This window comes from Dryas octopetala, chromosome 4, assembly GCF_963921425.1.
Source record: "Dryas octopetala chromosome 4, drDryOcto1.1, whole genome shotgun sequence".
Lineage (NCBI taxonomy): Eukaryota > Viridiplantae > Streptophyta > Magnoliopsida > Rosales > Rosaceae > Dryas > Dryas octopetala.
This window is the reverse complement of record NC_141369.1, coordinates 23,138,949-23,164,869: the sequence shown is the minus strand read 5'-3', so window position 1 is coordinate 23,164,869 and position 25,921 is coordinate 23,138,949. Positions and strand designations below refer to the sequence as shown.

General features: G+C 35.7%; 4 protein-coding genes across 6 annotated transcripts; 2 read left to right on the top strand and 2 right to left on the bottom strand.

Moving 5' to 3' along the window:
* Positions 1-2,813: 2,813 nt before the first annotated feature.
* On the bottom strand, positions 2,814-6,967 carry LOC147288422 (Regulator of chromosome condensation (RCC1) family protein). The gene is made up of 8 exons (XM_086240397.1): positions 6,282-6,967; positions 5,879-6,072; positions 5,738-5,785; positions 5,059-5,131; positions 4,641-4,812; positions 3,711-4,142; positions 3,441-3,632; positions 2,814-3,097 (listed from the first exon to the last, which is right to left on the bottom strand). Exons 1-8 carry the CDS (start codon positions 6,532-6,534, stop codon positions 3,040-3,042), a joined length of 1,422 nt encoding a protein of 473 aa, XP_086096523.1. The 5' UTR covers positions 6,535-6,967; the 3' UTR covers positions 2,814-3,039.
* A 492-nt stretch (positions 6,968-7,459) lies between these two features.
* On the top strand, positions 7,460-9,985 carry LOC147288421 (Thioredoxin superfamily protein). Of its 3 annotated transcripts, none has more exons than XM_086240249.1 (8): positions 7,460-7,612; positions 7,780-7,933; positions 8,030-8,152; positions 8,322-8,365; positions 8,477-8,602; positions 9,296-9,380; positions 9,510-9,566; positions 9,650-9,985. In XM_086240249.1, the coding sequence occupies exons 2-8, from the start codon at positions 7,802-7,804 to the stop codon at positions 9,728-9,730; spliced, it is 648 nt and encodes a 215-aa protein (XP_086096375.1). In that variant the 5' UTR covers positions 7,460-7,612; positions 7,780-7,801; the 3' UTR covers positions 9,731-9,985. The 3 variants fall into 3 exon arrangements, with proteins under 3 accessions (XP_086096375.1, XP_086096377.1, XP_086096376.1); XM_086240251.1 differs by having other exon boundaries at positions 7,463-7,612; positions 7,767-7,933; XM_086240250.1 differs by lacking the exon at positions 7,460-7,612 and having other exon boundaries at positions 7,681-7,933.
* A 2,258-nt stretch (positions 9,986-12,243) lies between these two features.
* LOC147288420 (E3 ubiquitin-protein ligase At3g02290-like) lies at positions 12,244-15,796 on the bottom strand. The gene is made up of 5 exons (XM_086240203.1): positions 15,517-15,796; positions 14,485-14,845; positions 13,828-14,251; positions 13,208-13,317; positions 12,244-12,575 (listed from the first exon to the last, which is right to left on the bottom strand). The coding sequence occupies exons 2-5, from the start codon at positions 14,602-14,604 to the stop codon at positions 12,549-12,551; spliced, it is 681 nt and encodes a 226-aa protein (XP_086096329.1). The 5' UTR covers positions 14,605-14,845; positions 15,517-15,796; the 3' UTR covers positions 12,244-12,548.
* A 2,894-nt stretch (positions 15,797-18,690) lies between these two features.
* On the top strand, positions 18,691-25,575 carry AUG5 (HAUS augmin-like complex subunit). Its single transcript, XM_086241088.1, has 10 exons — positions 18,691-19,542; positions 19,793-20,335; positions 20,596-20,737; positions 20,871-21,029; positions 21,250-21,459; positions 21,868-22,053; positions 22,994-23,153; positions 23,558-23,753; positions 24,241-24,373; positions 25,061-25,575. Exons 1-10 carry the CDS (start codon positions 19,034-19,036, stop codon positions 25,211-25,213), a joined length of 2,391 nt encoding a protein of 796 aa, XP_086097214.1. The 5' UTR covers positions 18,691-19,033; the 3' UTR covers positions 25,214-25,575.
* Positions 25,576-25,921: the final 346 nt, after the last annotated feature.

The following is a 25,921-nucleotide window of genomic DNA, read 5'->3' as shown; positions in this document are numbered from 1 at the left end:
GCCTCTACTATAAATTAATTCTTAGGTTTTATTATAAGTCACTTACCTCAATTATGACTCTGTTTGTACTTCATCACTCGAATTAAAAATTAAAAATTTATCTGTCACTTTAATTTAAAAAAATTTACAACATACAATCTCCGTTGAAGTCCGATAATATTTTTGTCCAAAAATAATCATATGTCATTTCAGTCTTTTTTGGTTATGTGAAATTTGTTTAAGAGTTTTTCTATTAATTACCTAAAATATCCTCTCTATACCTATAAATTAATCATTTTACTCACAAATCAGATTTTTTTTTTAAAAAAATAAAAACGAAGCAGCAATCCCACCTCCCCAACCTTTCCTCCTCTACTCCTCTGACCAGTCGCCTCCCCTCTTTTTCTTCCTCTTTCTCTTTCTCTTTCTCTCTATCTCTATCTCTCTATCCCTCTTTCTCTCTCTACCGCATTTTTCCATACCATGACCATATACTTCCGTTCCTCTTCGTTCAGTTTTTATTTTTTTATATTAATAGGAAAATAAAGATTCACTCTGATTTCATGATTCTCGATTTTGGGTTTTGTCAAGAAATTATTAAGAAGAGCTTGAAATAAAGGGTTGAAAGATGTAAGGAGTTCACACCCACCATGCTTTGTTTCCTCGATCCCTTCTCTATCATTTTTGCATGATTTTTTTTCCTGCGTCTAGCCTCCTTTAGGTTGCTTAGAAAGTGCATGAAGGATTCAGCATTGAAATTTGGTTTGATGACTCTTGATTTGGGTTTTATCTTTGTTTGGTTACTGGTAAATTGGAAGAAAATGAAAAAAAAAACTTCATAATGGTTCTTGATTTATTGGTTTTTTGGGTTTGATCAAATTGATTCAATAATCTTAAAAATGGGTTTGATTTCATGGTTCTTTATGACATTTCCAATAGATCAATCTTTAAAAGAGGTACCCAGTACCCTTTAAATGTGAAACAAAATCCTCTTTGGGGTTTCGATGCAGATCAAGAAGAGAACTTTGAAGCAGATTTTATAGAAATTTCAAACAATTTGGGGGCAAGTGGAAGAAAATCATTGCAGAAAGAAGCCTGAGAGTGAAGCATGCGGCTCTTGAAGGAGGAGCCAAAGCAACTCCATGGCTGGGGAGGAGAAAAAAATGAAAAAACAGAGAAGACGAATGCACGTACACAGCGGGAATGAAGATCAGACCATTTTATTAATATTTCTTAGATATAACAGAGTTAACTATGGTCAATGCAGACATATGTCAAACATATAATCAGATATGTTTTTTTTTTTTTTTAATAATAGAAAACCAACTTAAAAAGACTAAAATACTATTATTTTTAACAAAAATATTAACGGACTATGACGGAAGTTATACATTGCAAATTTGTTTAAATTAAGGTGGCATATTGATTCACTTTTTAATTTTGGTGGTAAAACATGTTCTACAAATCATATATATATTGTATATTCAAATATGTTATAATTCCCTCAAATATTGATTACGTGACCAATTTATAGGAATAAAACTATAAAAGAATTATAAAAAATAATTACCCACCTTATCCCTTCTTTGGCCATCAGCCGGCGACTACACCTCCCCCCCTACTCTGGCAACTCACCTTCCCCCAGCGTTGGCTACCCTCTCCCCTTTGTGACTTCTCTTTCTTTCTTGCTCTCTCTCTTTCTCTCTCTCTCTCTCTCTCCCCTCTACAATAAGATGCAGCAAAACCCCACAAACCCAAATTAGAGATACCTAGATGACCAAATTGCATAATAATCAAGAAAATTAGAGATACCCAAATGATCAAATATGCATGAAAATCAATCAATTTGAGATGAAAGAATGGAAATTAAATCCTACCCGACAGATGCCGACAATGGAGACAAGGAGGGAGAGAAGGGTGAAGGGAAGGTCCAAGCCCAAAGGCATGCACTTTCCTTTTGAATTGCACATTTTCTCACAATTTCTTTTGGGGATTTGCTTCTTCTTCTTCTTCAGCTTGGTAATTGAATGTGACAGGCAGAGAGAGAGAGAGACAACAGAGGAAAGGGAGATGATGGAGGGGAAGGGAAGAACGGGGGTCGATCGGTGGACGAAGAGGGAGGGAGGTGGGGAGTCCCTTAATTATTTTTTCATTCTTTTTAATTTTTTATAACTATTTTTTAACAGTGATGAAAAAGACAATTTTGCCTTTAAAAGTTGGTCACGTGCGAGTCATATGATCAACTCTTAACGAATGTTTTAATAGACTTGACATAAATTCTTTGATTGAAACCAACATTTAATTATAGTCTTTAATTGGAACAAAGTGAAATCAGAATCCTTAACTGCAAAATATGCTATAGTTAGAGTCCTCTTACTAAAATTTTCCTTGAATAAAAATTTAGTAGCTGATGATATTGAGAAGTCTTCGCATATGTTCAATTATAGAGTTAATTACACTTACACCCTCTAAAGTTTATCGTTTTTTCACACACTCCTAAGGTTTCAACAATTACACATACACCCCCTGAGGTTTTAAAACTGTTGCATATAATCCCCTATAGTGAGACGAAAAATGATAAGAAATCATGCAAAAAAACATGCTAAGGGGTTAAATGACCTACTAAGATTATTCAAGATGTAAGGTCCAACCTCAATACAAATATTTTCTTTTTTGTTTATTTATTTTTTTCTCTTGTAGGGGGTTATATGCAATGGTTTTGAAACCTCAGGGGTGTATGTGTAATTTTTGAAACCCCAGGGGTATATGTGAAAAGACGATAAACCTCAGGAGGTGTAAGTGTAATTAACTCTTCAATTATAACTATTGAGTAGTTACAAATACAAATGATAGTTCTTGATATAACTAATCGTGTACATGATGACTTAATGATGGTTATAAAATAAATTTTCACATAAATACAATAGATTAACCCCTTCACAATCTAATTAACAGTTTTCAATGCTTAATTCCTAACCAGATTGGAAATAAAGTGATCAATAGACTCAAATTGACATAATAATTGGCAATCTTAAAATCAAGTTGTTTCTTCACTTCCTGTTAATTGCTGGTCTCATCATCTTCATATTCGCAGTCACCACCATCAAGCATATGCTGCCTGCAGGAAATAGAAAGAAAAAACATAAAAGAATAGAAAAGAAACAATTTCAAACCAATGGGGACAATGCTGCAAAACTCCCAAGCATTACCAGTTAAAGGGATACTATGATCGAGATCAACAATTAAAAAGCTTTTTGAAGGATAGGCCTATCAACAAGAGGGCTCTTTCAAATTTTAAATCATTGCTAAAACAATTAAACATAAGGTAATTCAAAATGTGAATGGAAACAAAAATTGTGATCCTTCCATAAGAAAATATCTTTTCTATAAATATCGAATTGGGTCATGATAGAAGCGCAAATCTGTTCACCTTTTGATAAGCCATGAAAAGAAATCAATACCTCAATCTTTCACAAAGGCGTGCTAAAGCATCTGCACCTGTTCTAGACGCAATGTCCTCAATTGTAGAAGCATTCTTTAGAGTCAAACTATCTGCTAGCCTAAACTCACACAATTCCTTCAAGGAACATGCATCAGTCAACACGGCAGAATGGCCACCACCAGCTGCAAGTTTTCGAACTTCCCCAACACACCTACAATGCACTTCCATCAATGTAAAAGACAAGATACCTATGGAAAACTACTTGCTGAACAATTTATCTATACCATACCAGTCAACTGGTGAAGGATACCAAGCATAACTAGATTTCTCATTGGCGGCCTGGCCATAGCAATTGTAGCCCCACCCAAGAATTCTTCCATCCCTTGTAGATATAAGTGTGTGGGAGTGTCCACATGCAATGAGCTGCACACTAGTTGGAACAACCAACGCCGGGATATTCCGGAGAAAGGTCTCAGATTCATTGGGTCTGCATGAAAAGAATCCAGTTTCAGGGCCAAGGCCTAATTGCCCTGCTCGGCCACCACCCCAAGCATAAAGAGCTCCCCTCTGAGTCACAGCACATGTATGAACTCCACCACATGCAACATCCTTTATGAATATTCCATCAAGTCCAGCCACTCTCCTTGGCAATAACTCTTTCTCCCCAGACTGAAGGGAACAATGCCCAAGTTGACCCATGTTTCCCAGCCCCCAAGTATACCTGTGAGGGCCCAATAAACTATTGTGAGGAAGAATTCTGCAGAGAAACTAAAATTAAACAAACACGTAGATAGGATTTTTTAGTTAAATTACATTAGTAACTTATTCTTTAAGATAACTATATTACACATGAAGAGTATATGAGTATATTGACATGTCATTTCATAACAGTATGAGAGAAACCTCTTTTTATTTGGAGCCAGCTATGTTGTTTAATAAAATATACAATATAAAGTATGCTAAGTGTATCAAGGTTCTTTCAGCTGCTAAAACCCATTTCCATTAAAAGCAAATATAACTAGGGAAATATAACTTGGGAAAATGTAAAGTAGCAGAATGCATCCCATTTCCATGGCATCCTGTCTTCTGTTAAGATGTGAGATTCCCACGAGAAGATTTGGAAAACCTTCTCAACTAGATGTGCCATGCGGATAACCACAATATCCAATCTTAAATGCAGAACTTAATCTCCATCTAAGAAGTCCTCCAGAACACTTACACCTCGCCATTTTCAGATATAGCAGCGGTGTGGTACTCCCCACATGACACTTGAGTAATCTTCACAAGCTCAGGGGCTTCATCAAGGAACCTTGCATAAGCCTTTATTATACGAGCCCTCTGTAATCCTTCACATGTAAATCCTCTGCCAAGCTGACCATATTCATTATATCCTGGTATATTAGAACAGTAATTAAAATATGATTAATTAGAGGCAGGAAACAAGAACATGAACTTCATTTTTCTTTTTATATTGTGTTGTATAGTGTATCTATCACAAAATTGCAATAGCATAAGCAGCTCTATTATATAGACCTAGAAACTGCTTTTAAAAGAGTAATGGCATTATAAGCTACAAATTTTGTTTGGAAGGATATTATAATGGCAGACATAACAAGTGATCGTAGAATAAAAGTTACCCCAAGCTTGTAGCAGGCCTTCCTCTGATAAAGCAGTCACGTGAACTGCGCCGCAAGACACTTGATGGATTATCTGTTAAAAACTTTTTAATAAGTAAATTTACAACGAACTAATAAATGAAATGATTGCATGGAAGACCCTTATGTCATTAATCCCATACATTGAGGAATTCACCTCTTTCCTCTTGTAGGTTTTGGAGTTGTAATCCAAGACTAGTTGTCCAACTTTATAAAAGCATTGCATATTTGCATGCAGTGGCAGCAAAGGCTAGAGTTGTCCAAAGTAATCCTCTGGCTTTGATCAACCAATCCAGCTAATGACAATTAATCAAGGTTATTAAAAAGAAAATCTTGCCCCATTTTTTATTAATTCAATTCATTGAATTGATTAAAAAACAAAACATTATATCCAAATTGAAGCCTAATGAGCTAATCTTGTCATTTGTTTTGATATCTAGCATTTGCCAATTCTTGCCCCATTTTTTATTAATACTAATCGAATTATTGATCCCTCAACCCAGAGAAAAAGAGAGAAAAAAAAATTGAAGCCTGATGAGCTCATTTGAGTAATTTGTTTTCATACCCACCATTTGCTTATCCAAATTGTATCATAATTCTAAAAATGAACAATTCTGATTTAAAAAGAAAGAAAAATCAATAAGAAGGAATTATAGCATACCGTGTTTGGAGTAAACGCCCCCCAAAATAAACGTGGAAGATTCGAGCCCTATAATGAGAAGCAGGGAAAAAAATAAACAAATTATTATCTGCCAAAAATGAATGAAACAGTAATGATGCTAAAGAAATTTGTAAGTAGTACCTGATTTTGCCCCCAAACCCAAAGCCTACTTGTCGAGATAGTTCCATCATTTTCACGGGGTTCTGCTACAGCAGCGGTGCAATGTGCTCCGCAAGATACAGACTTTACAAACTCTCTCTGTAATTGCTTCACTTTCTTTGGATGTTTTTTCCCTTCTTCAGTTCCATCTCCCAATTGACCAAATTCATTAGCCCCTATACACATTCAGGTTATTTAATGCTCATAGCATATGAACATCAACCGCACATCATCTTAACTTTACTCCGTTAACTAAATCAACCATACTAAATTCAATTACAACCAAGATTTAATAGGGGAAATGGTTCGTTCCCAAAATATGCAATTGACTGAATTCAAAAATGGGAAAGACTGAAATTACAAAATGGAATAGAAGAAAGCATACCCCAAGTGAAAAGCGACCCATCTGAGGCTACAGCGGCTGTGTGCTCGCGGCCACAAGCAATGTCCAACCACCGCGAATTAGCGCCGGCGGTGCATCCAAAAAGCTCGGGGGAGAGCTGCTTTGGGATCCTCAGCTGGCCCTCCTTCCCCTTCCGACCCGTCTGCCCAGAATGGTTGTAACCCCACACGTAAATTGCGCTCTTCGTCGCAATGCTTGCTGGTCGGCTGCGACCCAATAGTTCATCAATATCCATTTTACCTAATAAAAGATTGCACTAACCAAGCAACCAATTTGACAGCAAAAACGAAATGAAAGCAGAAATGGGGCAAAGTCTGATCCAATTGAAGCAGAAAATTGCAAGTTTTAGATGATTGATCCTTTGATTCTTCTGTTTTGGTTGCCGAGAAAGCTGGAAAATGAAGAATTTTGGAATGGGATGGTAGAGCTAGCTCTGTTTCATTGGGTCTGCTTCAACCAAACAGTGAAGGAGATCGACTACAAAAACAAAATTCAGAGGAAGAGGAAATGCAGAGTAGATGGTAGAGGTGGTGTAACCAAAAAAGAAAAGAGAGATGCGAGGAACTGAAATTTTTGCCGTTAATCGTTGGTGGAATTAATGTTCCGAGAACCCGGGAGACGGAGTCGGGTCGGTTTTCGTGGTTAAGGCCCACGTCCTGTACGTTGCTTGCCTTGAAGAATTCTCTAGAATCTAGACTATAAAAAGATTTTAAATAATAATAATATATATGAATTTCAGAATGACTACATTCAATGAATAATTTGGAACTCACGTATTTCTTAAATTATTTGTGTGGTCAATGGTCATTGAAGTTTTAGTTATTTTCTATTTTTGTTGTATAATTTCAATTTTGACAATTTTAATTTTATATTTTCATAAGAATTACAATCAAATCAAATTCATTTATTTTGATGATATAAATGTAACACGGCACGCACGTGCGTGAATATTTTAGACATTTAAATTTTGAAGAAATGAATTTCTGTCAATTAAGTTTATGAGATTACATTATTAAAATTATATAATAAAAATAAAAATAATTAAAATTACAAGGGTTAAAAATATAATTTTGACATTTTTTTTTTATAAATTATTAAAATTATTTTTTCTGTCTGACCTTTTTTTTTATGGTTAATTTCTTCTCTGACTTTGATGTACATGGTAGGTGGTGGAAAAAGAAATTAAAAAATAGAAAAAAGTTGTGGAGCATATTGTAAAACGTTGAAGAAAATGCCGACAAAGTATTCGTCAGTAGGTGCGTGATTGCCTTCTCCTCCAGTCGAAGCTTTCATATACTTACAGTTACAGACGGGTAAGTAAGAGTAATTTGTTTCATCCATATTTATGTGTTTATTTGGGTTGATATTGAAGACGATTAGTATGATATGAATTGTGAATTTGGTGACTCTGAAATCATATCTGCCAGGAATAATTATTTGAGTACCAATTTGATCATCTGGGTTTAGTGTTTATTTTCAGGCAGAAAATTAATTTGATAAACATGGCTGGGTCAGCTGGGAAAAAGCTTATCGAAATTGATATCATTTCAGATACTGTATGCCCATGGTGCTTTGTAGGCAAAAAAAATCTTGACAAAGCAATTCAGGCATCTAACACTCAGTACCAATTTGAGGTTCTCTATGTTGTTGTTTTTGTTGTTACTTTTGTTGTTGTTGCTGTTGTTATTGTTGTTGTTGTAAACTATTGTCAGTATGTATAAATTTTTCAGCTCAGATGGCATCCATTTCAACTTAACCCTAATGCCCCTAAAGAAGGCATCGATAAGAGAAAGTATTACGAGGAAAAGTTTGGGTCTGATACGTCTAGACGGATGGAGTCTCGGATGTCAGAGGTATTCCTATATCCTAATGCCCCATCTCATAGACTCATAGTCATAAATATAATAGCATACATGCTTACTCTGCTATATGCTATTTATGCATGGCCTTGATTTGGTTGCTAGCTAGTTGGTAACTTGGTATGTCCAATCATTGATCACTATGTCCCTTTGAAAATTGCAGATTTTTAGAACCCATGATCAGGAATATAACCTGTCTGGACTAACGTAAGTGTAGAGACTAAAAAGTAGTTTCTTTCAAATTCATATATAGGGAAAGCCTGGAAAAGGCTTTCTTAGGTGATGGTTTAGTGACAATATTGATTCAAACATCTACAGGGGAAATACTCTAGATAGTCACAGGCTTATATATTTTGCTGGGCAACAGGGTCATGGTGAGCAACATGATCTTGTGGAAGAGCTGTTCCTTGGATACTTCACACAGGCAAAATACATTGGGGACAGGTAAGCATAGTTTTGGGTCACTGTTTGATGACCTTTATATCTCATATATATCACATTAAGGTTGTATATGTTGGCTGCTTCTCTTGTATAGTTTGGAACCTGTGTTAAACCATGTGTTAAATGTAAACCACCCCCCAATCTAAGATGGAGACAAAAAATGGAAAACAAAAGAACTTCTAATTGTTTTCCAATATCACATGGTATGTGAGTGTACCTCTGTCTTTTTCTTTAACATAACTCACCCATGAAATGATAAATGAAAATCTAAATAAATGAAAATCTATCAGTCCACTTTCTACTATATCATGTATCTTTTGAAGGATGTTCTATATCGAAATCTTACATGATGAGAATTGATTCTATGCATCAAACAACTCCGATGATAAAAATCACAAAAGCTTTTTCAAGGAGGGGTAGCCATCTGAATGGTTTATGGGGGATGATTGATTAATCTACTCTTTAATTTCCCTGGCATTCACTTAAGTGGTGGTTCCTACTGAGTTTGATCCTTAAAAACAGAACCTAAAGTGGTAATGATGATCACTATGGATGCTTTATATGTTGCTGATGTTCAGGGTAACCCAAAAGGGTGGTTACCCTGATCATCAGCAGCATTCTGTTAAATCTGAACTAAATGCTTTTGCATTCTTAAATCTGAATTAAGAGGCACAAACATTTTCAATTTGGATACAGGGAATTTCTTGTGGAATGTGCTAGTAAGGTTGGGGTAGAAGGGGCAGCAGAGTTTCTTGAAGACCCCAACAATGGGCTCAATGAAGTTTGTTCTTCACTGATCTTCATGTTTCTATTATTTTCCAAGTCAACATATTTAGAAGAAAGCCTACTTTTGAAGCATTTCTTCTATATTTTTGATAGAACTGACCTTGCTCTTTATGATAAAATGAAGGTCAAAGAAGAGCTTAAGAAGTACTCAAGAAACATAACAGGAGTCCCACATTATGTGGTGGGTGATGAATGTTCACATTTCAAACTTAACTTCTGTTTGATTAGCCAAATTGATCCATTGATTATTTGGTTCTTTTGCAGATTAACAATGGAAAGCAGGCATTTGGTGGTGGTCAACCGCCTGAGGCCTTCTTGAGAGCTTTTGAAGCAGCCACAAAGTGATACAACCTCACATCTGAAAGTTGTTCATTCTCTATCTCCAACAATAAAGCAATGCTGGGACATGTGTCTTGAATGCATATGGCTAGTAATCTTCTATTGAAAATATGTTATGTTATCAGAGTGTGTGAATCAGAATTGTCAAATAGGAGAAATCATATCTAAATGTGTGGGCTTTACATATGATCTCAGATATCTGGCAAGAGGTCATATGTTACCAGTACTTTGTGTTGTAAAAAGATAGTTGGACTTTTAACATCTTTGTTGCCTTGCAATTTCAATGGTTCTATCGAATGTATGTGCATCAATGAGTTTGCTGATATAGATTCGTGACTCATATGGAAAGGTAGTCATATAACCATTGAAGTGAAAACAAAGTACCATGTTCTCACGCTACTAGCAAGATTAACATCTTGAATTTCAAGAATTTTAATCTTACTACTAAAGTGAGAACATGGTTGGAAAATAAAAGAAAAACATGGTTAATTTTCATCCCAATGATAATAAAATTGCCCATGAAATTCAATTTTCTTTTATTGATGAAGATTCAAAGTTGGAACATCTTCTAACAAAGTGGAGATAAATACCATACCAATAACTAATTGGTATCGCAAAATTCACTTAAGAGTTCAAACCACGATGTCATGCAATGAGTCTCACTTCTCTTGAAGATGTGGTGCCATTGTACTAGCAAGGTCAAAATTTTGATTACATGAAAATTTGAACTTAAACCCTTTGCTCTTACCGCCTCATCCCATTCATTTCGTGCCACTTGAGTTAAGATTGGTTAGACTTTTTCTTTTCTAACTTTGAGGTACGTGGTGGGTAGTAAATCCTTCAAGAAAAAAGTGGGTGGTTGCACAAATTGAAAACATTGAAGAAAATGTCCACAAAGCACCCGTAACTCACTACTTGTGCGACTGGCTTCATGTACTTAGGGACAGCAATGAGCAGCTTTTATGAAACAAAAACAAACCAACCAACCATCAAACCCTCCTACTTTAGATTCATTTGTTTCATCCATCTTTATACGCATGAATGTGGGTTGATATCGAAAACGATCAACCATATTATATATGAATTGTGAGTTTGGTGACTGTCTGATATCGTAATTGCCAGGAATTAATTGTTTGAGCACCAATTTCATCATCTGCTTTTAGTGTTCTAATTTTCTGGCAGAGAAACATTCATTGCATGAAACATGGCTGCTGCATTAAGAAGACGCCACAAAGTGACTGAGGTGTTCTTGAGAGCTTTTGAAGACGCCACAAAGTGATACAGCCTCACATTCACTCTCTATCTCCAATAAGAATGCAACCTTGAAATATGTCTTAAATGCATAAAATGAGTAATTTTCTTTTGTAAGATAATAGGGTATGTTATTTGGTATCTTAAAGGGGTCGAACGGACCGAACGACCAATTGTACACCTCTAGGGACATGGTTAATTGGCTTCCTAATGATAGTTAATTCACTTAAAAGTTCATAAGGCGATGTCATGCCAGTTTTACTCTCATCATCCCATTAATAATAAAAAAACTAATTCTACTCGTACGGCACAAAAACTCACTTTTACTTTTTTCTTTATTTTTCTTTACTTACAGAACTTGGAACATAGTTTTTTTTTTTTTCCTTAATAGTCCTCTGTTCTCCTTTTTAATGACTTGAAATCTTGAATAGTAGTTAAATTGCCATTAAAAAATGATGGTGTTTCCCACCAAAAACAAAAATAAGTGTTTCCCAACAATTTTGTAAAGCAAAATGTACCCAGAAAACACAAAGACATCTTATTGGTGACCATAACAAACTCTAACATGCTTCGAGTTCGAGTTCGAGTTGGAGTTGTGCAGACTTAGTTTTGTTCTTCTATTTCCATCGAAAAGGATGGTGTAGTTTGTCTGTTGAAATAGTTTTCTGTTTTCAACAGAACCCGATACAGTCAGCCCAACTTTACCAAGCTTCTTTCGACCCAAAAAGGAAAAAGAAAACTTTACCAAGCTTCCCATGGCAGTATTCCAAACCACCTGCTCAGGTTTCCTAGATAAAGGTCCGACCAAATGCATATATCTTAACTTCAAAATGCCCCTTCGAACACATACATCAAAGGTAGGCATGCATGTCCAGCACCAACATCTGCATTAACAAACAAGCTCATTCCAACACACTATTCTGGGCCCTTTATATTTTGGATAAGACCTATTTATTATGCCAAAATCCCAAGTGCCAGTAGTACCTTAGCAAGGTCAAAACTTTGCGAGAGTAACCAGCCCCAACGCAAACGAATACACACCTGACCTAGCAAAACCCTGAACATCCTGCATCAGTAACTCTAACCCAGATGGGGTTGAGTGGATCTGGAAGCCAAGCTGACCTCTTCAGTCTTCTCTACTGTAAGACACATACTGTAAGCCAATCTGACCTCCACACGTGACTGGGAATGGGAGGGCGCCAGTTCTGTATATATAAGTAATATTAAAGGGCAAAAACCACCAAAATATACTGAACACAAATAATCTATACAGCAGAATAGGAGTCCAAATCTTGTTCATTGGTTTATGCACAATGTTTTCTTTCCTGGTGTAATGCTATACTTGGGACACTCTTTCCAAATGCAAGAAAATTTGCAACTACCAGATCATTTTTCCAAAAAGAAAACATATGGAATAAATGTACTTACAACAATGGTTATCAGAAATAAAGTTCATATGTACTATAAATGACACTTTTTTAACATGTGGTATTCACAGTGACATCACTCCTTTAGTATTCTATCTCTCCTGATGTTGCTGGCTTCATCAACGACGCAAACCTTTCAATCATGATTAAGTCGTTTCATCGAATACCATCACCTACAGAGCCAAACAAATAAATCCAAAGTCAACATACACATCTCAGCAAGAAAGGCATTTTGCTTCTATTCGAAATTTTTCATATAAATTTCTAATCTTGACGGGACCTTAGACATCTTTTCATATCAAATAAAAGCTTAAAAATATCTTTTAAATGGCCTTTTAAATTTCTGAGTTGAAACTTGAAAGTAAGCTATGCAGTCCATCCCTCATAGAGCATCAAAAAGAAACAAGCTATCAATTGGGTCCTAACAAGGTTGTCTTAAACTGACCCCAAAAAAAAAACAAGGTCGTCGTAAACCTCTACATACCAATAGAAAGTAAGGTCATGTGACTCATGTGCATGAATTATCAGAAATTCAGTACCCACAAGCACTTTTTCAACACAAAGCAGGGTAGTGTACAAAAGGCATCCGCCTGCTCAGGGATAAGGCATGACTCATTTACAACTTGATAGTCATTTATTTTACAGCACAAAACCAAATTACTTATTTATTTCTTTTTTCTCGTTACAAACGGAAATTTCTTGAACAAGCAGCTTGAGTTGTGTGTGTGTGTGTGTGTGTGTATTGGTGAGAAAGAAAATGTTATCATCACTATGAAAGAAAACCGAAAAAAAAAAAAAAAATTACCTTGCCACAAACAGGACAGCTTTCACTTCTCTCCATCCACTCATATATACAACCAAGGTGAAAATGATGAGAGCATTTCATTATTATTTTGGGGTTTTCTGGGGAGTATTCTGCATACAAAGGCAACGGTAAAAAAATATGAGAATTCATACTTCAGAAGTCATACACCATAAGGGTATATGTTCCAGAACCAAAACCAACCAAAGTTGTAACAAACATAAAAAATCCGCTTAAGTGTTTTAAGTCTTCTTTCCTAACAAAGCTAGCATTTGACATCAAATCATCAATGCTGCATCTCAATACCAGACCTTTCCCTCCTAGCTTCAGGCCCGATTTATTAAAGGGGCGCAATATTTGGGGGAGCAAAGCAAAGGTAACGTGAAAAGGACACCTTTGCATATACAATTAGTTTGATTCAATTCAGCAAACAAACATATGCAATTAAAAGTCATCTGACCTACTGAACAGAGTCCAAACAGGATTGGGTTCATCATTCATGTTCAGTGATGTGTGGTGTAAATGATCATCAGATATGCTAAAAATTCAAGGGGAGAAGTTCTATTATTATATATTGAGAAAGAAAAAGAAACAACAATCAAATAAATACAAAGAAAGAATACCTTCAAGACAAGTTGGACAGACATCCTCTTCTTCTGATGATGTATAAATGTTCACAACTCCAGTTGTAGCTTTTGCCAATGAGAGCTTCATTGAGGACTTGGAACGATGTTCTTTGGATCCATCTTCACAAGCAGATCCATTCCATTTGTCTCCTGAACTCAAACATTCTGAATCTGCATCAGTATCACTTCTTAGAGGTTCAGCCTCCTCATTAGAATGACTTGAGCCTTTCTCACGCCTAGAAATCAACCCATCCCGCTGCAAGCGGATGTATCTGTCAGCATCATAAGGCAAGGGCCTTGGAGGAGAACGATACATATCAGATAAAGAGTTGTCAAGTGATGCTGCAGAATTCATTGATGCAGCCCCCTCAATGGATGAGGGGACAGAATGCACATCCCCTCTTCTGAATAATGATGTATACTACAAAATAAGGAAAGATAAAGGGTTATACTTCCATCTTAAAGATAAAGTTTTCACCATTGATATAAAATATATTTCTAACCGCTGATGTAAGTTCTTATGTGCTTTACATTAAGTACCCACATCATAATAACTAATGTCGAATGTATTATGCATTTTAAACATATGGCATCTAATGAAGGAAAAGAAAAAAGGGAAGAATTAGTTCAGTAACAGGGACTGTTAAGGCATACCACATTTAGAAAGTTCTGAAGAAAGCAACTAAGACACAGACAGTTCCTATATGCAGAACTATCTGGATTCACATAATCTTCAAAATTCTCGGCATTCAAACAACAACAAACAGCACCCATTATGCCAGCTTCAAAATAAACCCACAACAATTCTCCACTCTCATCAGCCGGAAACACCAATCAAGCTCCACTTGTGCATTAAGCAAAAGAGCTCTAGGAGCAATAATTGTACTTTTGATAAAAATGAGAGAGGACACAAAGCTCGCAGAAGTCCCACTGCCTCCGCGGACCAGTACCCTCCCTCTTCTATCTAACAATGCTGGACGCCTTTGTGGTTTTGATATAAGGTTATTCTCCTCACCTGTAAAATAGAAAACAGTTATGTTTAAGTTTCACACAACCACATTGACAAGGGAAGGTGCCAAGACTTGATAGAGTTGTCCTGAGAAACAAATTCACTAGATAAATTAAAGCGCAAAACACATGCAAAGCATGTTGATTAGTGTGTTGGTATAAATAGTTCGTACTCTTGAAGTAATTGAGTAATTCAATTATTATTGCCATATTCCCTGGGAAAGATTGTAAGCACATAACCAATAATATGTTTTCAAAATAATAAGAAAAGAATAACAAATTAAGTCCATCCAAAATACAAATCAACAGAATTGGGTAGACAAAAACTGCAATTATGCTTAATTTTCTTTTAGAAAAAAAAAAAAGAAAAGAAAAGAAAAGAAAGAAAGATCAACCCAGAAATACAAACATAAATCAACCTAATAAAAAAGACCCATTTGAAAGATCAAATTTTTGAGCACTCAGAAGGTTCATAAAACAAAACTCATTTGCAAATGCAAAAAATTTGCTGCAATCAGAAGCTTCAGAAACCGAAACCCATCATCAGCAAGAACAAATAAATGACAAAATAAAACCCTTTTGCAGATATCAATCCTGATGCAATCAGAAGATTCAAAATACTATATAAGGAAAATAATTGCACAGAATCATGGAATACAGAGAGAGAAAGGAAAGTACCTGAGAGAGGTGGGAAGTGGAGGAAGAGAGATAGAGATTGATGATCTTGGTGGGTGGACAAAGACAGGGACACCAAGGAATCGGAAATTCAGTAGAAATTGGATTGGATGTTTTGGATATATAGATGCTTCGAAAATCGGATACTAAATATGGGTGGGTGGGTTTGGTAATGGAATTTGTATTTGGATTTTGCGGTGATAAAAGCTATGAATGCGCACAATTTTAAGGCCACCTTCCTTGTGTCTGTGTGTCTCTTCTTTAATCTTTCTCCTGACAGTGGGTGGAACCGTGGAAGAATCTAATCATCTATTTTATTTTATTGCATAAAAAATAATCAACTTTAATCATGTTGACCAATCCCAAACAAATGAAAAGTAAAAGTTGAAAACCATAATGATTCTTGTATTTCGCCAAACCTATAGTTTCAATAATATTGTCATCTATGATCTATAGTTTCAATTTCAATAATAAATTAAAGATAAATTTAGAGTTTAATTCATTTTATGAGTATTTTTTAGATTAAAATTGATACTAATTTAAGATTTTTAATTAAATTTTTTTATTTTTCTTCTTTAACGACTTTATGTTAAGTTTTAATAAAAGTTGAAAACCATAATGATTCTTGTATTGGCCAAACCTATATGATAATATTGTCATCTACGATCTATAGTTCCAACTTTAATAATAAATTAAAAGAAAATTTAGAGTTCAGTCCATTTTATGAGTATTTCTTAAATTAAGACCGATAGTGATTTAGAGTTTTTAATTAAATCTTTTTTTTTTTTTTTTACGGCTTTATGTTAGGTTTTAACTCCAATATTTTGGGCTCTTCACAAAATTTCGGAGTTAAAACCTAACATGCAGCCTCTACAAAATCTACTCTACACCCTAGGAGGGGAAATAACCTTCAAATAGAGAGAAATACCCTTCAAATTAGGAAATGACTTTATTATGAATTAAAATATTTTCTTGTAAATTATTATGAATTAAAAGAATTTTTTTATAAATTTTAAAATACCTTCAGTCTCTATCTAAAAACTGTTTTTCTAAAGAATATAAGTCTAACTATCTCTAAATTGAATATAATAATATAATTATTACACATTATTCAATTTAAAATTGGTTATTTTATTCTCATTTCTCTCATTCCAACTTTTCAATCAATTCAATGATCTATTATCATTCCTTTTATATTATATTCTCATGGTTAAAACTTACATATTTTTTGTTGTATATAACCAAGGAATGAAATTTTGAAAATTTCGGCGAAATTTCGTCGAAATTTTCGTTTTTTGAGGATCCCGAAATTTTATCACAGATCCGTTATTTTTCGGAAAAATTTCGACGAAATTTCGAAAATGCTCCAAGCACATTTTTGTTAAATTTCTCTAAATTTCGCCGAAATTTCGCCGAAATTTGGCGTAGAGACCGAAGGGAGGCAGAGACTGGAGGGAGTGAGGGCCGCCGTCGCCGGAGGGAAAGAAGAGATCGGGAAGAAAGAGGTCGCTGTCACCGGAGGGAGAGGAGATTCGGGGAGGAGAGGAGCTCCGGAAGAGGAGATCGGGGAGGGGGAGGGGGAGGGGGAGGGGGAGGGAGAGGGAGAGGGAGGGAGAGAGAGGAGAGAGAAGAGATTAGGGAGAGAGGAGGGAGGGGGGAGGGAGGAGTGTTGTCTGCGTGAGATTTTTTTTGGGTCAAATGTCTGCTGCGTGAGAACTGAAGGAAAAGAAGAAAAATGAAGGCTGGAGAGAGAAAAGGAAGAAGGAAGAGCAGGGGTGGTCACGGGTGAAAAGGAAGAAGGAAAGAAAAAAAAAAGGAAGAGAAAAGAAAAAAAAAAAAAAAGAACAAAAAAAAAAAGGAAAGGAAAGAAAAAAAAAAGAAAAAAAACACGTTTCATCTGCGTCTATGCGCTCGTTGACCCGAGACTTTTCCAACAAGACTAAAATCAAGACTGAGTCTTTTCTAATTTTTATTGTTCCTCAATGACTTGCCGAAATCACTTAAAATTCAAATAACTTACCAAAATTAACTTCGAGGTCCGAAAAACGTTTTGTAAAATCTCGTGAGTTCGTCTTGATAAATTTTATTTTTCTACTACTTCAAATTAATTTATTTCCTTCCAAAATTTCTCATAAAAATTCTAATATCTCCGAATTAACAAATAATTATCAATAAATCACTATTTACTTCAAAATAAATTATAAACCAACTTTTCGGGATCTCACAATCTATTTAGATTGTTTTTGGTAATTGGATTAAGTGGTTTAGAAAATAACAATACATGCCATTTTCTTATTTGTCCACATATGTTTTAAGGACAATTGGATTCAAAATGATTAAATATATCTTAAAAATAGGTCATTTTTATGTAATTATTAATTAGTGAACTATTTTTATTTAACAGTATTTGTCTCTAGCGCGCATTATATTTACCTTATATTACATGAAATCTATTATATTATTTGGTTTCTTCAATATTTTTTATCAATATAGTAGATAATATGTTAAATAAACATATGGTCAAGTGTCATTCAAAATTTTCATATTTTGATAGTAATTTTCGTCGTTTTTGTCCAATTTTATCGAAATCGAAATTTTAACTGAAATTTCCGCGAAAATTTTCGTCGCAATTTCTATCGAAAATTTCCTCGAAACCGAAATTTTACTCCTTGTATATAACATGTGAAACACGAATATAGACATATGATAGTTAGACAAAATCATATTCTCAATTTACCAAAAAATTTTAGATGGCTCGCAAATGCATTCATATAATCTTTTTATGAAACAAACACTATTCAACCATCCAATATTTGAAGAGATCACCAATTTGCAAATATTATTAATGTCTCAAGTCAAGTTACAAATCTCTACACTCCACCCTCTACTCTACAGTCTACACAAATTGATTCATCATATGATTATAATTAATAATAATAATAACATTTTAAAAGAAATATTGATAGAGAATTGAATTGACAAACTACCTCGACAAGCACCAAACACTATTTTTATAGGTATAGTGTCAAGCTCAATCTATTTATTGGGTAAATGTTGTGATACCATATGTCGTGTGAAGCATTAAACTGGTTAATAAATTGCACTGCCACCGTAAGCTTTGTCGTAATTGCGAATTTATACTCCACTTTTCGATTATTAAAAAAAAAAAAAAATCTCGTTTGAGTAGCGTGTAAATTACCGTTGTACAATTTGTATCACTTGCCTTTTTCAATTTGAACATAATTTTTCGCCGGCAACCTCTCAGATCTACATGCGCCCTCTCTAATTTACAGAGCTCATCGAGCTCAATAGCGACTCCTCTCTCTCTCTCTCTCTCTCTCTCTCTCTCTCTCTCTCTCTCTCTGTGTCAGTGGCAGTGACAAGTTCCAATTTCGGTCCGCCTGTGCCCAAATTAGGGTTTCGAATATTCAAAACCAGATGGTGATTTAGCTCCCAAAACTTGTTTTTGTTCCTTGAAGAAAAAGATACCCAAAATTCAAAAACCTAGTTCGTATCCACAATGCAGGGCTCGTCGAGTTCTGCGGCTCAACCGGAGGCCATACTGGAGTGGCTTCAGAAGGAAATGGGGTACCGACCCTTGGGTCCGTACAGCGCTGCTTCCAGTAAATCCCAATTGCCCTCTATCGACTCGCTCCGGAAGATTTGCCGTGGGAATATGATACCCATTTGGAATTTCTTGATTACCCGCGTGAAGTCGGAGAACACGGTGAAGAATATTCGGAGGAATATTACGGTTCACGGCGACGGTGGCGGTGGCGCCGTGGTGAAGGTGGGGAAGGAGGAGGGCAGGAGTAAAGGAGGTAGGAGGAAGGAGAAGCTTGGGGAGAGTTCGAGTGCGGCGGAGACTAGGGAGGTGGCATTGCAAGAGCGGGAATTGGCGGCCAAGGAGGTGGAGAACTTGAGGAACATTGTGAAGAGGCAAAGGAAGGATTTGAAGGCCATAATGTTGGAGGTTTCGAGGGCGGAGGCCGAGCGGAAGAGAATGCTCGATGAACGCTCAAAAAAAAGGTTTGGGTTCTCTCCAAAATTGGCGCAAACCTGAATATATGATTTGGTTGAGTTGAAGATTTGTTTTGTTTTGTTTCTGAAGAAACTTATTAACGCATTCATTAATTACAACAATGAAAAGATAACACCCTTTTAGGAATAGCCATGTTAATGAGGCTGGAACGGTTTACTAGACACTAACAAGAGTAATATGTTTTTGAAGTCATTCAATGTGGGCTCTGTTGATATATGCTTGATCATAACAATGCAGGCATAAGCAGGTAATGTTGGATGCTTACGATCTACAGTGTGATGAAGCGTCAAAAATATTTGCGGAGTATCATAAACGTCTTCATCATTATGTTGATCAAGCAAGGGATGCTCAACGGTCAAGTGTTGATTCATCTCTTGAATTGGTTAACAGTTTTAGTACAAACAGTGACAAGGAAGCTGTTTATTCAACTCTTAAGGGCAGCAAAGCAGCAGATGATGTGCTCCTTATTGAAACCACTCGGGAAAGAAACATCCGGAAGGCATGTGAATCTCTTGCAGCACATATGATTGAAAAGATTCGCAATTCTTTTCCTGCATATGAAGGAAGTGGTATTCATTTGAATCCTCAGTTGGAAGCAACCAAGTTAGGCTTTGATTTTGATGGGGAATTACCTGATGAGGTTAGAGCTGCAATTGTGAATGGCCTGAAGAGTCCTCCTCAATTGCTTCAGGCAATTACTTCATACACATCACGATTGAAATCTCTAATTTCCAGAGAAATAGAGAAAATTGATGTTAGAGCTGATGCCGAAACTTTAAGGTAAACACTTGTCACTTTTAAGAGTATTTAAGGCAGTGTTAGTTGATAATATGGTCCTCTCCCCCATATTCTTGATAATAAAATCCTTATTGCTGAAATAGGGGGATAAGCTTCTTTGACGGTTTCAGCCTAAGATTTCCTTTTCTTGATGTTTTTCTAAGTACGCTTATTTTTTTGGGGGGATGTTATTGTTAAGTCACTTTGTGTTTTGTGTGGCTGTATCGTTTACTTGACTAATATTTCTTAAATTGCCTAATCAGGTACAAGTATGAGAACAACCGAGTCATTGATGTTTCTTCTCCTGATGTGAGTTCACCATTACACTATCAACTTTATGGTAATGGAAAGATAGGGGTCGATGCACCTTCTAGAGGAACTCAAAATCAACTTCTTGAAAGACAGGTTATATTGTTTTCTAGATAGTTTCTTCATAAGACTTTCTAAAGTTCATCTTATTCTTATCTTTGAACTACTGTTTTTTTTTTAACTTTTGAGGGGTTTAAGTTTATTGTTCGGTATATGTTCTTGTTCACAGAAAGCACATCTTCAGCAATTTTTGGCTACTGAAGATGCACTGAACAAAGCTGCAGAAGCTAGGGATCTATGTAAAAAACTTATAAAACGTTTGCATGGCAGTGGGGACGGAGTTTCTTCGGGCACATCACAAAATGTGGGCAGTCTTAGGCAATTTGAGGTAAATATTTCTTGGATCTTACATGTATTAATTACCCATGGTTTGTTTAGTTTCAGTCTTTTAATCCTTGTTGATTCTTCAATTTTTAATGTAGTTAAAAATCAGTTGTATACTCTACACTAGCTTAATTTTTGCTTGCACTTTTAAATTGGAACTCTTTGGTTTGGCCCCAATATTATCATCCGGTGTGCTTTTACATTTTCCCCTTTTCTTTGTGTAGTTGGAGGTTTGGGCCAAGGAAAGAGAAGTTGCTGGCTTGAGGGCTAGCTTGAATACGTTGATGTCTGAAATACAACGCTTAAATAAATTATGTGCAGAAAGGAAAGAAGCTGAAGATTCATTGAAAAAGAAGTGGAAGAAGATTGAAGAGTTTGATTCCCGCAGATCTGAACTTGAAATCATATATACTGCTCTGCTAAAAGTTAACATGGTAAGGTGTCTCAGCTTCATTCATTCCTGTAGAACTGTAAGTCACTACATATAAATTGTTTGTCATTCCATGGAAATTGTTAGCACTTTCTTTTTTATATGCCACCTAAAAGTTCTTATATATCATATAAAATGGGGTCGCTGAAGACAATTTTTGCCATCACCCCAACTAGTGGATCTGTCTGTCTTATCATGATTCTCAATGACCCTTTTATGGTTATAGATCTGTTCTTTAACTCACCATGAGGTACTTCAATTTCCCTGGAAACCATGTACAAATGATATAACCAGTTTCATAGCTTTTGGTTGATATTCACATCATATAGTAGGATACTCCAGTAAAGGCAACTAGATTTTTTTATTTTTTTTATGGTAATTATTTTCTAATGTGGCTTTGTCAATTTTGTAGGATGCCGCTGCGTTTTGGAATCAGCAGCCATTAGCCGCAAGGGAGTATGCATCAAGCACTATTATTCCAGCTTGCACAGTTGTTATGGATATTTCAAATGGTGCAAAAGATCTTATTGAGAAAGAAGTTTCTGCTTTTGATCAAAGTCCTGATAATAGCCTCTACATGCTTCCAGCAACTCCACAGGTTTGTCTATCTGCAAGAGTACTATTTGTTGCTTTTTTCATTATAACTATTCTTTATTCTTGTAGCACTCTCTATTCTAAATTGGGGATTTGATTGTTTAATTGATGAATCTGTTTTTTTTATCATAAAAAAAAAACCTGTTTATTATGATCATTGTAAGAAGGATTGGATGTCTATTATCAACTATCAAGTTTTCATTAATTAGAACTAATCATAATCTGACTATGACTTAAACATATATGACTGCTATACTCTATTTAAGATGTTGATTGTCAAAGAAGTTTTTCTGATTGTTCTGGCTAGGAAATACAGATCTATCTTTCCAAGGTCACCATATGGATCTGTTATCTGGATCCTAGTGTCATCATGGTGGGATAGGCATTGGAACACAATGGATAGAGAGGGCTATATTTGGAAGATCTTGGTTTTATTTATTTATTTATTTTTGGTTAGATAAGATCTTGGAGTTTGATTTTAAGCTTGGATTTGCCGAAAGGAAGTAAAAGAAATCTACACTATACTTGGAACTTGGAAGTGTATACTCATAAAGGCAATAGAGTTAAGAGGAACTTTATGTTGAGCAGAACTGGACTTGTCTGGTAGTAAACTATGACAAGATCACAAGGGAAATACTGCTAATGTTTTTTCTGGATAGCTACTTAGCCTGTAGAGCTATGTGACTTAAAAAGTGAATCGGGGAAAAAAAATCTGTGACCTGACATGAGTAGTAGCCTAGTAGTCATCGTACCCCTCATTTCTTTGGACATACCGAGTTGAGCGCGATTCAGTTTTGAAATGTTCCCCTCATTTTGAATGGTTTTAGCATTGCTTTTGTGATTTATTTGATCGAATTACGAAGATCCCTTTTTAAAGTACCCCTGATTTAATGATCTCATATGCACTCCTCCGTGTATTTAACTGTTCATGTATTTTGTACCAGGCGCTATTGGAGTCCATGGGTGCAAATGGAGCTACTGGACCTGAAGCTGTTGCTGCTGCAGAAAAGAATGCTGCTATATTAACTGCAAAAGCAGGTGCCAGGGATCCATCAGCAATACCATCCATATGTCGTGTCTCTGCTGCTCTTCAGTATCCTGCTGGTGAGTCTTCATTCATCTGGTACAGCATTAGAGGCCTATCTGCCTCCTTGAATAGGCTTGTTTAGGAAGAAATAACATCGTCTCCATTTGGCCAGTTTCTGCTAGAAGGGTTCTCTCTATTGGCCACAGAGATCTTTGCCTTGATTGTCTAGTTGTGTATGTATTGGTTTGTCAATTACATATTTAAGAAAAAACAAAAAGCATCAGTTTTTCAATCAATTGGTGAGGTCCATTGGAATAGCTTGATGTAATTAATGCTACCATATGCATTTTTTATGTGATATTTTGTTTTACTTCATTGTTTGCTTTTGGATTATTTGGATGCCATTTTCTGCCTACTTAATGGGTGTTTTCCATTTTTTTCATCTTATATTAAGAAATATTAGTTTTTATTGGTTAAACAGGTTTGGAGGGTTCAGATGCTGCTTTAGCATCAGTTCTAGAGTCCCTGGAGTTCTGTTTGAAACTTCGTGGTTCTGAAGCTAGCGTGTTGGAGGACTTGGCAAAGGCAATCAATTTGGTCCATACACGACAGGATCTTGTTGAAAGCGGTCATGCGTTGTTGAACCATGCCTATAGAGCTCAACAAGAGTATGAAAGGTAAAACTGCATAGGCCTTGTTTTAGCAGGAATCTAGATTATGTGATCCTTCAAACTCCAAAGTTTCAGTTACTAGACCTCAGTCAAATAATATGACCATTTACTTGAATTCCAGTTGAGAGTTGAAAGATGAGCAAAAAATCCCAGAATTCTCTTTCTTTTTTCTGTAGAGATTTGCATGTTTTGATGCACTAGATGTTATGCATTTTCATTCAAGTTCTAAATACACTGGCATTTCGCTCTTTGTTCTGATCTCTTGCCACTTGCCAGTACTGAGGATGTATAGGTGAATAGGTCTGTTGTTATGTTAAATTCATTCTACATATTGAACCATCCAAGTCGGTGATGTTTATATGCATTCTATTATCTGTAACTTTTTTTTCTTTTAATATTTCATATACATGTAAATGTTAATATTCATCAATGATATGCTTTTCTTTTTAAAAAATCAATAATATGCTTAATTTATGTTGACTACACTCTGCAGGACGACGAGTTATTGTTTAAATTTGGCTGCTGAGCAAGGGAAAAATGTCATGGAGAAATGGTTGCCCGAACTTAAGAATGCAATTTTGAGTGCTCAGAAGAGCTTGGAAGATTGCAATTATGTTAGGGGATTGGTGAGTGATCACCCTAGGGTGAATCATCTGTCATTACACTGCCTATTTTCCTTCATGCACATATTGAGTTATATTATCATCTTTTGCATGAGTTATATTGTCATCCTGGGTAAATAACAAAATTGGAGCTTGAGTTGAATTGCTGTGCATTTCTATATGGGTTAGGAGGTGGAGGAGAATTTATAGGTAGATCTAACTTTCCAATGATCTCCCCCTGAATTCTGTTACCTAAGATTTTTTCTTCTAGTTATGTGTGTCACATCATAAATCATGTTTGCACAAGTAGAACACTAATTATTAAGTGATGATGCTGCCAAAAGGGTCTAGCTGGTGACATTTGTGCCATACTCAATTATGTCTAGGATGCAATAATTCTTGCAGATGCTTACTATGAAGTTGAACCATAGGCAGCATATGGCATTTGATTGAAGCAATTATTAATCACAATACAAGCATGCAGCTCACTCACCCACGTCCCGTGTTCCTGAATCTTGATTTCATTATTTGTTGTCTTTGCTACTCTCATGTGTCATATCTAAATGGCAAGGGCAAGACAGTCAATGTTTTAGTTGTATAGGACTGGTTTACAGGAGTGCCACCATCTTTCTACCTTGGTCGTTAAAATTCTTTGTAGTTTTTGTTTTGTTTTCTCCCTCTAATTGTTTCAACTGCAATATGTTTCTGCAGCTTGATGAATGGTGGGAGCAACCAGCATCAACTGTTGTTGACTGGGTCTTAGTTGATGGGTTAAGTGTTGCTGCTTGGCACAACCATGTGAAGCAGCTCTTTGCATTTTATAACCGGCCGGCAGATCTTGTGAATATTCTGAACAATCAGTGAAGCAAACAGGGGCGGAACATAGAAGGGACTTAGAGGGGCCATGGCCCCTGCAAACTTTTGAGAAAAAAAAATTCAATACAAGTTGTAAAATACCAATGTGTTGAATATGTGTCACTTGTAAATAAATTTTTTTCATAAGCAGTACAGTTAAATCAAAGCTCACCTAACTCAAACCTCACAACATCATTTGGATACTTGATCTTTATGGTGGTTATGGGTAATAGGATTTTTTTTTTTTTTTTTGATATTAATTGATTAATATTGTTTCTGTTTTTTCTTTTTTCGTTAAAAGTGTTTATGGAAACCCAATTATTTTTGTACCTTATTCTTGACCCAACTTATTTAATGTAATTTATTTTTACCACATGGACACTTGCAAAAAAACAACCTTTGGTGATGTATACATGTAATTTCTCTTGTTTTAAAATCTGTACCTCTTCAAAGCCAACCCATTGTTAGTTTATAAGACACATGTCATGCTTAGAGATGATGGTAATGTTACACCACACTTTTGGGTGGTGAGCAAAAAAATCTCTTTTCTAATCTTTGGCAACTTGAGCTAACCCTAAAGGTGAGTATGGGGTGGGGAAACCCACTGGTCTACCATGTAGATTATTATTGTGGTATGTTCCGATAATAATCCATTGCCCAATACCCAGCAAAGCCGAAATCTAATAAACAATCTTATCTTATGTTTCAAATTTGACA